At 40.6% G+C, this 16,261-nt stretch overlaps 2 protein-coding genes across 3 annotated transcripts in view; one reads left to right on the forward strand and one right to left on the reverse strand.

Moving 5' to 3' along the window:
* LOC131575658 (probable 2-ketogluconate reductase) overlaps positions 1-16,261 on the reverse strand; it is a 173,918-nt gene that overhangs the window by 57,592 nt on the left and 100,065 nt on the right. The window lies entirely within an intron of this gene.
* Positions 7,938-16,261, forward strand: part of RECK (reversion inducing cysteine rich protein with kazal motifs) — a 45,944-nt gene continuing 37,620 nt past the window's right edge. For both annotated transcript variants that reach the window (XM_058831401.1, XM_058831399.1), the window contains exons 1-3: positions 7,938-8,117; positions 10,335-10,393; positions 14,285-14,359. In XM_058831401.1, coding sequence (XP_058687384.1) covers positions 8,039-8,117; positions 10,335-10,393; positions 14,285-14,359 — 213 coding nt within the window. In that variant the 5' untranslated portion in view covers positions 7,938-8,038. The remainder of the gene's footprint in view (positions 8,118-10,334; positions 10,394-14,284; positions 14,360-16,261) is intronic.

Raw genomic sequence — 16,261 nt, forward strand, 5'->3', positions numbered from 1 at the left:
AATAACGAACATTAACTTCACCAGCCAGAAAATCCAGTGTTCTGTTCCCTTACCTGCACTGCACCTGGAAGCATGTCCTAGGTGCCTTCTGGAAAGAGAGAGTTTGCTTTGTTTGCCACTTTTGCATCTTTTTAGGAGTAAAAGGAGTATTTAGGCCTTTTGTAGAATTAGCACCTTCAAAATCTCACACTGTTCTTTAAAACATCTTGTTTTGCTCATAGGTAAGATTTTCAGAAGCTGCATATGCTTCACAGGAATATATGACTGTTAATATGCTCCTTAGAGAAAAATTCAGGGAATAGAAGAGGAAGGTTAAGGAATACAAAATCCCTGCAAGTGTACTAGCACTAGACATTTGGTCTGCTTTCAGCTGGTTTTTTTTCTGTTGGTTGAGGATCTTCTCAACTTGTTTTGCTTCCATTGTTGTATATATTCTTCAAGTTATATTCTGAATGGCTTTTAATAGGTATGATATTTTTTTTTTCCCCATTTTGGTTTCCTACCATTACTATGAAATACTCCACATCCTTTACAAAGAGGAGGACCTCAACCTGGTTACCACAAGGCTGGTGAACCAGAGACAGCTACCTGGTTATGTGTCCTGGTTTCCTTGGGCCTGCATATCTGAGAGATCAAAGGGTGGATTATATTATTTGGTTCAATGTTGGCTGATGTGAGGAACATCTCATCCCCACAAATACAAGAAGCACAGAGGCAGGATGGGGAATCCCTGCAGCCCAGTAAGAGGAATGAAGCCCTTGTCCCAAAGCTGCCCTGGGAAAGCCACCAGCCTCGCTGTCCAGCAGTGAATCCCTTCTGATGGTCCTGCTGCTGGAGAGGCTCTCTGCATCTGGCCTGTGGCTGGACTTGCCACAGCACATTTAAGGGAGGAAACAAAGGTGTGGAAAGGGAGGAATGGGAGAAACAAGCATAGGAAAAGATAGGGGAAAGGGGATAAAAGTGGCTGATTGTGTGCAAACAAGTGGCTGCCATTACACATAAGGTCATTATGCTTTGGCCATCATATTAAGGCTGCACCCTCTGCTGCACTTGCACACTCTATTCTGTTCTACTCCATTTCTAACTACTATAAATACACTTTCAGTTAAAAACAGCTTTTTCTTTAGGAATCACTTAGGACTGTGCTTCGTTATTTTTCCCATACCTTCAAATCTAGGAAGTACAGAACAGCAAAAAACACACCAGAGGGCTTTCAGACCCTGGAAGTGGTTTTAAAGATAAAATTTTGGTTCTGTTTTTTAAAATGTTCTGGAACTTCTGAATGTACAGGGTGTAAGTCCAGCTTGATAAAGCACAATTAATAACATTCCCCCTTTCCCAGGTTTCATTTCATTAATGTGCCTTCCATATCTGCTGCCTACTGAATTAAAACAGAACAAATAGTGCATGTAAGGTATACAGGTATGCATAAAGGACATCACCTATTTAATATTTGACATCAGTAAATTATTACTTGATTTTCCTTTTTGGCACATTTAAGAACATTTTTAAACCAAGCTATTCTTTAATTTTGTCATTTTCAGATGCTATGTGATGGCCTTCATTATATTTTTGAGAGGCTGCTTGTTCTCAGGCTTTCCATGAGAAGAGCATGGCCATGCAGAAGGGTGAGGAGCTCAAAGCTTTTGTCTGGGATGTTGATAGCCACATCTGCCTCTGTTCCACTGGAGGAGCTGAGCTTTGGAGGATGGCAATCCACCAGCACAGCTAAGGATGTAGGAAGAAATGTCTGGTGAAGGAATTCATGCAGCTGAACATGAGGTGTATGCAGTGCCTCCAAGCAGTCAATTTCAATTTTAATTTTATGTTTCTTTATACGGCTCATGCTTTCACTACACCACTGCCTTGTCCTCATCCATGACTCCCTCTCTGCACTCACCTCAGACACATGTTGCTTCTCCTTCCCTAGCAAAGACATCAGAGTTCTCTAAATAACTTCCTTTGCTTTTAGTATGCAAATTATGCATATCTATATATAATTTTATTATGAATAGCTACATAAAGTGGGATAAATAAGGCACCTTTCAATACTTTTATTAAACCATTTTGAGAAGTATTCAGGATTAATGCATACTACCAAAGTTCTACCCTAATTCACTCATGTCACTCAAGCGTAGGTACAAATGGGAATAGGCACTGATCTGTAATTCATGTAATTATAATGTCATCTTGACAGAACTTGATAGCTAATTTATGGAGTAACAAGAATAAAACAATTTCATTGTAGCTAAACTGATTAGTTTTAGCAAGTTTCACTAAGACTGATTTAAATAGTATGACACAAACTGGTTGCAAAAAATGGAATTTTATGCCTTCCCCTTCCTTTTTTATTTAACCTGCCAGTCTACATTGATTTTTTTTTTTCTGTTTGAAAGTAGAAGCAACTGCACAATTGTCAATTAGCAGCATAAATGATTTCATACCGCCCACACCCCTTTCTGCAAAGCTTGCAGACTGTGTTCATACGGAAATAAATGTATAGCAGTGAATGAATTACATACAGTCCTTCAAAGATTACTAATTGAGAGAGAATTATAGCTTCTAAAACGTGGAAGGAAATGAATAAGGAGCTTTGGATTCTTTAAAATATCTCACTGTAGGTGCAGGTTATGATGTAATTTTGAACACAATTCCATAGTACAGAAAAACATAAAAATAACCTTTGGAAAACATTCCAGCAGCAATTTGGTCCTTAAACACCATATGGAGAAGTAACTAATCCTATACACAACTAGATGATTCAGTGGGATAATCCACAGAAGAATTTCCATATGGTATTCTCAGTGTTCTTCAACACATTCTTTTCTATCTCCAGCCCATGCTTATGAAATGCTGGCAGATGCACTGCTGCTACAGAAGCCTGAGTTGAAAAGCAAAATGAATATCCATTTTATCTGTATCCAAAGACACAGATGACACATGGATGTGTCATCACCAGCTAAATGCTGTTATTTGTCCTCTTGGATGGTGAGTCGAGGCCAGAAAGAATATAGGATTTCAACTGGCATAAACACAGCGCATCTCTGCGATGGTACAGGTGTGCCAGGCTTGAGTTTAGATTCAGATTTAGATCATTAGGATGGTTGAAGGATTTGACCAGGCTGAACATGGTTCTGTTTGAAATACACTTTTCCCACAGTCCCAAACTCCAGGATCTGCCAGTGTAATTTCTCTCATTTCCAACTTCTCAAACTAAAAATCAACTTCTTTTTTTCTTCTATCAATCTCTCAGTATTATTTTATAAATAATTTTGAAATGATCTATCCAATTAGAAGGTCTTTTACATGAAGGTGCTCCAGACACTTACTAGCAACCCTGGCCCTCAGGCAGTGGTGTTGAAGGCAGCAAATTGATACAGATCCATTAATACATATTTCCATTATAAAAACTACACAGCACAGTGACTGCAGAGCATACAAAGCCACATAGAGAGGAAGAAGCATCTGGCCAAATAGCAGATATGTTATCTTAGTGATTTCTTTGGCATTATTTTTAGCATCACCTTCTTTAGCATGGAAGGACATAGGAATTACACTTCACCAATGAAGTTCTTCTCTGCCAAAGAGAATGAATGGTCTTGACACTCCCATCAGGGCACAGCCTGGTTTTAAATTATCCATTTCATTAGTTCTGTCACCAAGAAGTGTATTTTACTTCACTCAGCATTCTCATTTGAAGAGAAGCAGACACGGCTCTAACCCTGTAACTGATTTCAGGAGCTTAAAATTTAGACTGACAGGTAACTTTAGCTTCAGGTGGTTTGCTCTGCTGAGAAAAGTTATGCAAAGTGAAGTAGAGCCAGATTTCTTATAGTACCTTTGTGAACATCAAAACTGTCTCTGAGCAAACATGAGATCCATTTCAAATTCCTTTCCAAAACAATAGAATAGTTTCTTGAGCTCACTGATGATGATTCACAGAATCTTTTTTACTTTTTTATTACCTTCACAGCAAATTTTAATTAATTATATATTCTTCAGTAATTTAATCACTTTCAGTTGGCTATCCTTCCAGACTTGATGTATGCAACATTAATTATTTGCCTATGGCAAGATTTTATTAACTCTAATATGTACCACATGTTCAACTTGCTCAAAATTAATTGCAGACATTGTATTTGGCATTAATGTACGGCTTTAATTTGCTTTAATTTCACATCTGTGTTGCTTTATATACAGTATTCTTTATCAGCATAAATGCACACTGCTTCTGATGTGTGTGATAGCACTCACCAAACTCACCTTTTGTATTATCGTTTTTCCTTTTAATAAAAAATCTAGTTTTCTGGGTTTAAAAAAAAAAAAAAGCAATTTGAAAATAATCTTTCTTATTCATATTAGTTATTTGGAAAGACAGGTGGAAAATACTGGCTCAGATTTAACAGAGAAAATATAAAGTCCTTAAGCTTTGCCTGAACAAGAAGGTTTGCCTGTTTAAGAAAAAAATCTCTTTGAAAGAGGCTTTGTTGTGGAAATCCATGCTTAGCCCGAAGAAACAGGCAACGGCCTCACTTACTAGCTAGCAGCTTGTTAGGGAGAGCCCCAGGACTGGTCCCACAGTTCCTCTCAGTTTGCCCTGAGGCAGCTGCAATGCTCTGCCTTGGTTCCAACCTGGAGATGAAACAGAACAAGCCCCAGCACAGGAAAACGATTCAACTCACTCTAGGAATCTGGCACTGGCTTATCATGCAGGTATCTAGTTGCTGATACACAGATTAGGCAAATTAATGCTAATAAGGATAAGTTCACAGGTGTTGTAAGCAACTTTCCAATTGCAAAGTGCAGATATCCTGAGAACCGCAGCGAAGAAACACTGCACATCTCAAATGAGATACAATGTGTAACTTTCAAATATAGGACACTCTTTTCAGTCCACAAAGTACTCTGCTGAAACACACAGAGATTTGCCACGTTGACAATTTGGATTTGAGAAAAATGCGGCATCATTTTACTTTCTGAGGGGACCCTGATCATGACAGATCTCTTTCAGTAGAATGTGGTTTTGGACCAGTAACTCAGACAGTGACTATATTAGATTCTTTGCCTATTGCTAAGGGAGACTTCAATATAAATTATGGAGTAACATTCAGCAATTTTTAGGCTAAGAAGGCAGGATTGGATGCTACTCAGCACAAAATATAATGAACTAATTATTCAAGGTAATACAAAAAGTGTAGTTGAATGAGCAGACATTATTATATTCTAGGCAACAGGAAATACAGCACACAGAATAAAGTATTCCTTAGCAGTTGACAGGAACAGCAAAAAACAACATAACTCTTGAAGAACAATTTCTGTCTTACCACCAGACTTTGAAATTATGCTGTCAGCATATTTGTAGCAAACTGCTCTACACTGAGGCATTTAATGATTTCAAGTCCCAGAATTTCACTTCTCATTCTTAAATAGTGGGTAGGAATCAATTTCAAATGGATGTTGCTTTGAAAAGACCAATACACGTAGTTTAACTGGAAAACAGTAGCCTGCAGATTCAGCATCTGGACATCAGTCTTTGCTTTATAGAACAATTAGTTTAAACTTCATACCACCCTTTCAGAAAGCCAAATTTTTAGAATCTTGTATTATTTCAAAGTTCAGTTTTCTGCTTTAAAGTGAAGGAAATACTTTCAGTGGTCTCAATTATTTCATCTGGAACTGAAGAGGTGACTTAGAGTGACAATGAAGGACCTTTGAATTGTCGGACCTACCCGCATTGTTTCCCTGCCTGTTTGCTCGGGGGACAAATTACTGCTGCTAATGGCTTGGCACATAAGTTGCACCCAGGGGAAGTGGGATGCACAGCAGTTCATCCTCATTCAAAATCAAGCCAGATTAAACCACTCAACATTAATGGGAAAAATGCATCTAAACTGTTCAGGTCCCTGGTATTTTCAGAGAAACTGAACCAGCCCACAAATTCGGCTTACTTTCCTTTGGGATCTGCTGCCGCCTCGTGGGCTCGCCGTGAATTTTAAGTCCCAAGAAAAAAATTAGAAGAAATTAACTTTGAATTAATTGTGGGGGGAAAGCCCAGCTATTTAACTGACTTATAACCTCACTTACACAGCAGCATCATTTCTGGTCCAGTGTGAAATTTTTTTAGTGTAATTTAACATCTTTAACAATTTATCTGTTGTAAAGGTTACAGTTGAGACTTTTCACTTTCTTGAATTCACAATGATAACAATAAAAGACTTCAAATTAAAATACAACTAAATGTACTGTTATTTTTTACGGCTTTGGTCGACAAAGAAGTAATGCACTTTAATCACTCTGTACTGGTGGAAAGAGAGAGAGGAAACTTTTCAACTAACTGTTCTCCCGTATTGCCTTGGGTTTTTTTTTTATTTCTGTTTTGGACCATTTATAACTTGATACTGGAATTACATGGTTTCCACAGATTCTTCAGGCTATAAAAGACCACGCAGTCATTAATAACTTGGTAGCTTGTCTTTGGAGAAGGAGGTTGCTGGGATATTAGATTGGAAAAAGGAAAAACAGTTTGTGGGACACTGAATTCCATAGGTTCTTAAAATTTTTCCTGTTTTACTATTGCCAGAGAATCTGACAGTGGGATGCTAAGGTGCTCATCCAAGAAGCCTGGAGTTGCCAGAAGCTGATCCATCCACCTTGGAACAACCAAGGCAAAATGGTCACATGACCATGTGAAATGAGCAGAAACTTAAATTCATTTTAACTCCACGGGACAGCTTACATTTCAATTCCCTTTAAATCTTAAAAAAAAAAAAAAAAAAAAAAAAAAAAAAAGGGGGGTGGGGGGAAGGCAGCTTGATTTCTACATGGAAAGTAAACTGCAGTGGTGGCCCTCCTGTACAGAAGTTTTTTCAGTTACAGACTCTTTAATTGTACACCCTGTGGGCTGAATCTGACATCTGGTGATGGATCAGCATCAACGTGTAGCCATGACAGCCTCCTCATCTCTGTTCTCCCAGCCCAGGAGTCATTCCCCTTCATAGCCCATGCTTGGGGCCAGTGAGGCCACTTCTCCCTCGCAGTCACTGGATACACAAAGTAATTTCAAGCAGAAAAGATCGCTATAAAGTTGTCTTGCAGTCATAGAAACCACAGAATGGTTTGGGTTGGAAAGGACCTTAGAGATCATCTAGTTCCAAACCCCCTGCCATGGGCAGGGCCACCTTACATTAGACCAGGTTGCTGAGAGCCAGCCTGGCCTTGAACACTGCCAGGGATGGGGCATCCACAGCTCCTCTGGGAAACTCTTCCAGTTATGCACCACTCTCTGAGTATAGAATTTCTACCAAATACCTAATCTAAATATTTCCTCTTTCAGTTAAAAAACTATCCCCCCTTGTGCTGCCGCTATTTGCCTGGATAAGAAGACACTCTCCTTTCTCTTCATAAGTCCCCCTTAAGTACTGTAAGTAAGTAAGTGCTCCAAAAGGGATACCTAGAATTACGTTAATAATTCAGATACTCTACATTAATAGAAATAAACGAATTCAACCGAGTCTGTGCCCCCTTCTCCTCTCCTTAGTCCTCTTTTCAGACCGGGCCGTTTTCCATGAGCCGGGGGGAAGGGAAGGGTGCTGGGTGCCTGCGGCCCTGGCAGCACAGAACAGGCGCCCGCGGGCGGGCCCGGTACGGGGCCGAGGATGAGGAGGATGAGGAGGATGAGGAGGATGAGGAGGATGAGGAGGATGAGGAGGATGAGGAGGATGAGGAGGATGAGGAGGATGAGGAGGATGAGGAGGAAGCGGGCCCGGAACACTCAGCGCCCGCTGGAATGTCCGCGGCGGCCGGGCGGGGGCGGGGCCTGGCGCGGCGGCTCAGCCAATGGGGCGTGGTCTGGCTGTGTGGCACAGCCAATGGGGCGTGGTCTGGCTGTGTGGCTCAGCCAATGGGCGCGGCGGGCGGCGGCGCGGGGCCGACGGGAGGGGGCGCTGCCGGCGGCAGGTCCCGCCCGTCCCTCCGTCCGTCCGTCCGTGCGGCGGGCGGGGGTCGCGGGGCGGGGTCGGCGCGGGTTCGAGACCCGGCCATGGCGGCGGTGGCCGCTCGGTGGCCCTGGGCCCTGCTGTGCCTGGCGGCGGCCCCGCTGTTGTGCCCCGCGGCGGCCGGTGAGTAGCGACCGCGGGGGAGGGAGTGGGGGGAGGCGGCTCCGCGGGTCCCTCTCTACAACATGGCGCAGGGGCGGCGTCGCCCGCGGGGATGCGGCGCCGCGGGGCTCTCCTGTCCGGCCGCCGTCGGGGCGGGATGCGGGAGCCGGGGTGAGGGGGGACGCCGCCCCGCACCTGCCCCGCGCCCGGGGAGCGGCAGCGGCGCCGTCCCGGTGCCGGTCGGGGCTGGTGCCTGCGCCGGCTCCCCGGGGAGGGAGAGCGCCCGCCGCAATCCCGGCGGCCAGGAGCGGAGCCGGGCAGAGGCACTGCCGTAGCTTGCATAGCGGCCGGATCTCCGGCGGCGGGACGGGCACGGACCTCCTTGTCTGCCCCAGCGCGTCCCCTGGCTCGGGGCCGGGATGTGTGCCTTCGGCTGTCACGCTGCCTGCGGATGAATTCCCAGGATTGTGGCTTGAAATAGTCCAGATGGGTAAAACCTGACACCTGGGTTGCCATATGCAGTGTCAGAACAGGCTGTGTGCTCCAGGGCTCGTATTCCTTGTTTTCAGTAGAAAAGTGGCATCGAACAAGGTGATTTTAAAAAGTGAGGGCAAGCCGTTTAATAACGAGAAGGATAGTGGTAAAATAGCTCCCTGCAGCTGTGATAGCCGAGGTCTTGGTCATGTGTGCTCGCATTCCAGAGTGCCAGTCATGTCCAGGTTTCCCAGAGGATGGATGCTCCATTCCTGGATGTGTCCGAACCAGGCTAGATGGGGCTCTAAGCAGTCTGGTCTAGTGGAAGGTGTCCTTCCCTGCCCATGGCAGGGGGTTTGGAGCTAGATGATCTTTAAGGTCTCTTCCAACCCAAACGATTTGAAGAATCTATGTCTGTAACTTCCTGACAAGACGAAGAAAGAGTGGTGGAAAAAGAAGGCAGCACAAAACAGATACTGGAAAACACCTTTTAGTACATAGATGGCATTGTTGTCACAGGAATGGAAACCACAAAACATGTAATACTTCTAAGCAGAAGACGGCAGTCACTAAGGTATTTATGGGCATTTCACTGTTGCTCTGTAGTTCTGCTTTCTGTTGAGGCTTAGTTTCAGGAGAGAGTCAGTAAAAATTAGTGGAATAAAATATGACACATTCTGGCTCAGCTTTCCATTGATAAACCGACTAATGTTGTAAGGAATCAATACCCAAGTTCCTTCTTGATGGTTCAGTCAAAATCTGTTTAGTAAGGTGTTGTGAAAAAGACTTCTTTTGTTGTTGTACCAGTGTCATACATAGTTCAGATGCAGCTCAGCAGAAATCTGTAATGATAAAATGATCCTGTGTGTGCAAGTAAAAGCTTTGAAGGACAACTCTGTTTTCTAAAACACTGGTCCAAACACAGGAAAGTGATGAAAATGGATACTAAGGCACTGATCAATTCATTTTATATTTGCGAAACTTAACCACGAATGAGCAAAATATTTGAATGGTAGGAGGTACAAAGCACAGCAGAGTATAATGCTAAAGATGCTGCTTTAAGCTTCAGTGTTTTGTGACTTCTCAGTTCTTTTTTTTTTTTCTTTCTTTTTTTTTTTTTTTTTAACTCCTGATGTGCTCATATCTGTTTGCTCTATGACTTCCATCCAGTAAGGCAAATCCAGTCTTAATCATCCACCGCTAGTGAAACAATTTACAGTTTCTTTCCAAGGTTTTTAGAACACAGTGTTCAATGAGCAGCTATGTGAAAAGAGGCCCCTGCTCTGATTTCCTTCACCACCTGTTCCTAATTGATTCTTGCACTTTTCAAATTTTGTGAGATGATTCAATTTACAAAGGCATATATTCCTTACAGAGATTTTAGGTCGGGTTTTTGTTTACTTTTTCATATTTATTCTTTTTTTAAGTTTCCCCTGAGTTAATAAATTGCATTGTCTCATGAAGTAATTTGCCATGTGCCAAGCTAGTGCAAGTTAAGTAGCAGAAATGTGACTAGAGGCAGAAGGAGCGAGATCTCATTTTGGTGGCAGTGAGTGTTCAGGCATGCCTGTGAGACTTCTTGTAAAGATCTTTGTTTTCAGAACAAAATTTTTTCTTGTTTTTTTTTTTTACCTTTTGGGAAGGTTATCTGTGGGTCAGAAAATTGTCCTGATGGAATGTCAAGTGTATACTTGTGTTCAGAAGTGATGGTTAAATGTTTCAAATCTTTTAAATATTGTTTTCCCTCTCCCTGCTTTTCCATAGGCTTGTCTTGTTGTTACCACGCAAAGGACAATTTAATGTGCCGTGATGTCTGTGAACAGGTAAGCTTGTTTTAAATTCAACTCCACAAAGTTGAAATTGTGCCTTTAGACAATGATGTAGCCACATTAAGTTTGTAAGCTAATGATCCTCTGTCTGGAGGCTATGTGAGAATTGTGAGATGTAATAATATGGAAATGAGAACTTAAGAGTTTTAAAACTATAGTCCTCTTTCCTTTTGTAGAGGAAAATTGGTTCTGCTGAAGTTCAGGAGAAATAGAAATACCAACCTGAGGCCACAATTTGGTCCAGAAGTGATAAGCACATTGGGAAATAAGAGAGGTGAAGGTATTTTACAGAATTTATGAATCTTATGTGTTTCTAAGTACTGGGGAGTTCAAACTGAAGAACAAGATGCTGGTATTCTTTCTCCCTTCCAGTTCTTGTTTGTCCACTAACATCTCATTATGATAAATGGCTTTGTGAATGCAGCAAAAATCTGCTCACTTACTCTATCCATAAGGCTGTTTGTCCTGAATTCAAGCTTGGAAAGTATTTTTTCCATAACTGTGTTTAGATTTGTACCTGTGGGTAGTAATTTGTACAGCTTTGTGTGTGTGTGTAGTTACATTTATTTATCTATGTAAGAAATTTACATCAGTAAAACTTACACAGATGTAGACACAATTTTTATATTTGTGTTCTTAGGTCATACCTGCCCTCTTTTCTTGTTTCTATTGCTCACTCTGGAGCTGTTCGAACAATAAACCTGGTTATGATAAAGTTTATATTTATATCTGATTGTACTAACAAAACTTTCACTTTAAATTTCACTTTCTCCTCCCTGATATTTCTAGACAATACAACCAAATCTTCTTTCAGCTTTCATACTGATAGGCGAAACAAGGAAAAGTCTTACAGTCTCTTTGCATAAGATATTCTCTCAATTCCTATAATAATTCTTGCAGCTCTTGCAACATAAGTTTATCTCTTTGAATACAGGTAAACAAAACTATACATGGCATTATAAAAAAAAGTGTGACAGTCTTAAAAATTGTGTTTGAACTTGGATATAAGAGAAAGATAGCCATTCCTGTATATTAAAAAAAAAAAAAAGTGAATTTAGTAGCTGCATTGATACGGCATTTGGAATCATCTCTCCATTTCTTTCTTGTGTTTCATTGGTTTGAAGTTTCCAGCTTATCATGTGAATTCTTATTGGCTCTTCATGAAAGGCCTCCAGCTTTTTACTGTCAAATTCCATCCCAGTTCTGCTATACTGGTTCTAATTATTACGTAATTTTCCGTGGGTTTTGCAAGATACTCTGATCTGGCCTCATCTGGATGATCTCTCTCCATTGGGATAATCAGCATTCCCAGAATCTTAGTGGTGAGAGGTCTAGAACAAGTCTGAAGCAGGACTGGTGCCCCTCAAAGTATTCTATAAGGAGCTAGCTTAGCTACCACACATCAGGCTGGTGGCCTAATTTTCTGTGTGATCCTTTGATATGGTCCACCAGGCTGACTGAAGGAGCTGTCTGCTATTATTTTACTGATTTTCGTCTTCTGTAACTTAACCACTTTGTGCAGCTGACAGGAGGGAGAGGTTTCTTGGCCTTGTTTTTGGATATGCACTTGCAGATTAGATTTGGGACCTTAGAGCAGATGAGGAGGAACGAGGTTTGTTGAGGAGCCATCTTGGCCTAACCAACAGATTGTAAACAATACCAGGAGAAACACTCCCTTCTGCAGGGCCTGGAGGCACTCATCTGCAGATGAGGCTTTCTGGCTGAGGTAATTTTGGTTTTCTGGGACTCAGATCTAGGATGCTGGAGGAATCACAAGGGTTTTTTGATCCTCAGACTGTTACCTATTGTCTGCTCATCTATATGGACATCAGTGATAGTATTGTGGGAGGCCTTGCATGGGAGCCCAGGGACTAGGGTGATAGGTACAGGACACCTGGTGATGTTGCCCTGGATCCTGCCAGTTAAGGACAAAGGCTTGATTAAGGGTAAGGAATTCTATTAACCAGTAAATCAACTACTGTGAGACCTTTGAAAAAGAAAATGTGGATTACAGACTTATTTGTCAACTAACGTGATTCAAGCACCTAATTATTTTGCATTCTTAATAAGTATTACTCCACTCTTAACTTTAGTATCATCTCTTTTTCATTATTAATTTGATTAAGCCCATCAGATATTGTAGCAAGGAATAGTTTGGCCTCTCTTTAATTGACTTTTTTTTCCTAAATTTATTTCTGAGAAGTTCCACAGTGATAAGTTCCTTGGCAGCATTCACCTGTGTGCCATTCCAGAGAACTCTCTCCATACCCTCTTCCAAGGATAAGGACTGTCCATCCCTGCTCCTGGGAAAACATCTTAATGTTCTAAGAATCTGATTCAGACAAACGGAGAAGTCATGAACAAGCTTTGGTGCAGAAAAGATACGGTGTAGAGAGTGTAGAAGCAGGGAAATGTTTTTCAAGAGGAATTTAGACCTTTTGTCAAGCCAAGTAAGATTATATAGGGAAAGACAAAGCTCATCTGGAATTGAGACTCGTAGAGAATGTCAAGGCCAACAAGACATTTTATGGTAGTAGTTAAAGACTGAAGAAGGAAAAATGTGTAGCTATTGCTGAAGGCAGAGTGTGATTTAGTGTCAATAAATCATTCCTGCCCGACCTGGGTTGATAATAAGGCCTGGATTTCTGGATGAGGGGAAAGGCATGGATGTCATTTGTGTTGTCTGTAGTAAGTTTTTAAACATTAATTCCCTCAATGTATTTGTATCCATTTTAGGATCAGGTGAGTTTGAGGAATGGACAGTTAGATGAATAAAAAACCAGTTGTAAAATCGGGCTGAGAGATAGAGGTTAGGGTCCTACTTTTCCTCTAGAAGTGGGATACCAAAGGGGTCTACCCTGGGACCTGTCCTGTTTAATGTCTTTGTTAATGACCTGGACAGATGGAAAGAATAAGCAGATGGACACCATGGCCTGGTCTCATATTTGACCCTTCTTTGAGTACGAGGTTGAAATAAATAATCTTCTGAGATCCCTTTCAACCTGCATTATTTTATTATTCTATGACCTCAGAGGAGTCAAAATTCTAATGCAGTTCTTTTTTTGCTCTCATTTCTGAAACAAGTGCTGTTGTTCTCTTGATTTTCTTTCAATAAGTTTAGCATGTTAGAATAGAACTGACATTATCATGTTAGAGTGGAAGAAATTTAGAATAGAACTGTAATGTACTTTTCCTTCTGAAATTCATCTGTTTCAGTTATATCCTGTCCAGTTTCATTTCATACATTAATAGGTCTGTTTCCATTCCTCTTGTTGAAAAGTTTCTTGTTTTAATTTAGAAGTAAAACTTTATTAGATGCTAAAGGAACAGCATCCTCAACATCCTCAGTTGTATTCCATCCGGTCTAGCAAGCTCTTGGTTGTTCAGCTTACCTGTGGGTACTATGCATTCCCCTGTTGTTTTTGACTGTCTCTTTAACTAGTCTTGGTTTTGTTCTACCTTGTTCCACAGAAATTACTTGTTTCAGGGATTTTTTTGAAGTTTAATTGCTTAAAGTCATGTAATATGTGGCAGAGGGTTAGTTAAGTAAATTGAGTTGTATAGTATTTTGATATGTGCAGCAGAAACCCTCTAGTTAACATTGCCCTTCCACATTCAGTAGAAACTTTCTGATTGAAATATTTGAGGAGGAAATTCTCATTCTCTTCTAAACAGAAAAAATTGCTTCTCTGTAAAAAGTGAAATATATTTTTAAAGCTACAAATACATAAAAAGAAACCTTAGATTTTAATTCTGTACATACTGTTAGGCAAAGTTGTCAAAGAGTAGGTATTAGAGAAACTAAAAACACTGAAATCAATTGAAATAAGTATTTGATGTGCCATTACATTCTCTGTGTTTTAAGGTGTGTTTTGTTTCTAACAGATTTTGTCTTCTAAGAGTGACTCCCGTTTGAAGCACTTACTGCAGCGAGCACCTGAGTATTGTCCAGAATCAATGGTAAGGATAGCTAGAAAAGCTCTTCAAATGAGACTTGAACTTCAAAGTAGGATTATTTTTTTTTTTGTAAAGCCATCATAAATTATATTACTTGCAATAAGGTGGCATGTAGAAGCTATAAAATGCAATGAAAATCTTATCTGCATTGTAAAAATCTGTACTGGGTGACTGTCACTTGGATGTTAATGGTAGTGACTTAAATTAGATCATACATTCCAACATGTGTATGGCACAAAGCCATGAGGTCTTGGGCTAAGACAGGAAGGCCCTGATAGCTGCACCAAATTCCTTATGGCCTTATCTGAGAAAATGAAGTAATGCTTTCATTGGATAAGTAGGATTATGGTTTCCTGAAAGTTCTGTAGTGTCACTAAAGTTCTTTAGTTTCACTAAAAAAAGAGTGTAATCTGCTCCCTCTTCTAAGGATGATCTAATCAGGGAATAGATAAGTATGGTCATTCAGATTGTAAATTATTTAGAGTCTTATCTCTTGGCACCCTTTTGCAGTCAGAAAAGCCTGCCTTCTTCTGGTGATTTCTGTTACTTCTGAGCAGTATCTGTTTGCAGCAAGCCTAAAACACATGCTCAGCTCAAGTGGGCAATGAGTAGGAGTAGTAAATCTGGGAATAACATTTAATAAGCAACAAGATTGTGTTCCCTTATAGATCCTTTCCTTCAGTGTGTCCAAGTTCCTTCAGTTTTTTGTTTCTGTGACTCAATAGCTGTGAGTCTCAGAAAGTTAGAGACAGCTCCTAGTATGAGTAAAATCTGTCATGAAAACCGATTGAAGTGATGAATAGCATTTGGTTTGATACTGGTTTTCTTGATCTTTCATTTCCTGATAAGACAAGTAGAATCTTATCTGTATAGAAGTGCTTCTGATAAGACAGGATTGGAGATTATCTGAAAGGCGAAAAATGACCCGATGCTTTTTTATAACTATTTATAAATGACAAGTCAGCTGTCCAGTGTGGATCTTAAATTAATATCACTGAACTGGCAATATCTAGATATATGAAATAGTTAACTGTTCAGCTCAATACCATATATGCTGTTCTCAGATAGCTCTTCTGTTGTTGGACAGGTGTTCTAGTGCCATTTCACAGATGAAGATATGGGTTTAAATTTAATCAGACAGCCAATATTCTTGAGCACTGGTTACAGACATTGTGTTGTGTGTGTTCCTTCAGGAATATGATAGAAAGGGTATTGCCTGATACTAATTTAAAAAACAGCTGTCAACACAAGAGGTGATTTTTTTCATAGAATCATAGATGCATTTAGGTTGGAAAAGGCCCTAAAGGTCATTGAGTCCAACCATTAATCTCCTTATGAAATAAAGGAAGTCAACTGAATCAAAGGGGTGGAACTCAGAAGTAGCAGCTCTTTACCATCTTCTTTGGGTCTTGTTTGCCTCTTGTCCAAATAGAAAACTTCCACAGATGCAGAGGACAGTGTTAGATCGTTAAATACATATCCATTGCAACTTTGGGAAGTCATTGATTCCTGTAATGATAGATAGATGTGTTATTGTGTGACAGTATGGTTTGCTGTGTCAGTATGATTGAAACCCTTTATAAAATTTGTTTTCTGTGTGGTTATGTGTGTTTAAGGTATTTTTAAGCTGGTGGGAAGGAGTGCCAGGGCAATAAACTTCTCCACATGCCTTAGTCCTAGACAAATCTTGTTCTTTGTCTAAGTTGCAGTTTAGTTCTGTGAACACTGATAGAGTTGACTAGCTTGTGTATCCCAGATAACTACATTATGTTCTGCATCTGCAGAAATGGCTGCTATTGATTCCATAGTCTGTGCATAGCAACCCTCTCATTGAAGGAAATGGTACTCAGCTTCTATCATAGCACTTCTTTAAAAGATGTTTAAGCATAAGAATTCTTCCAATCA

This window comes from Poecile atricapillus, chromosome 2, assembly GCF_030490865.1.
Source record: "Poecile atricapillus isolate bPoeAtr1 chromosome 2, bPoeAtr1.hap1, whole genome shotgun sequence".
NCBI classification, from domain to species: domain Eukaryota; kingdom Metazoa; phylum Chordata; class Aves; order Passeriformes; family Paridae; genus Poecile; species Poecile atricapillus.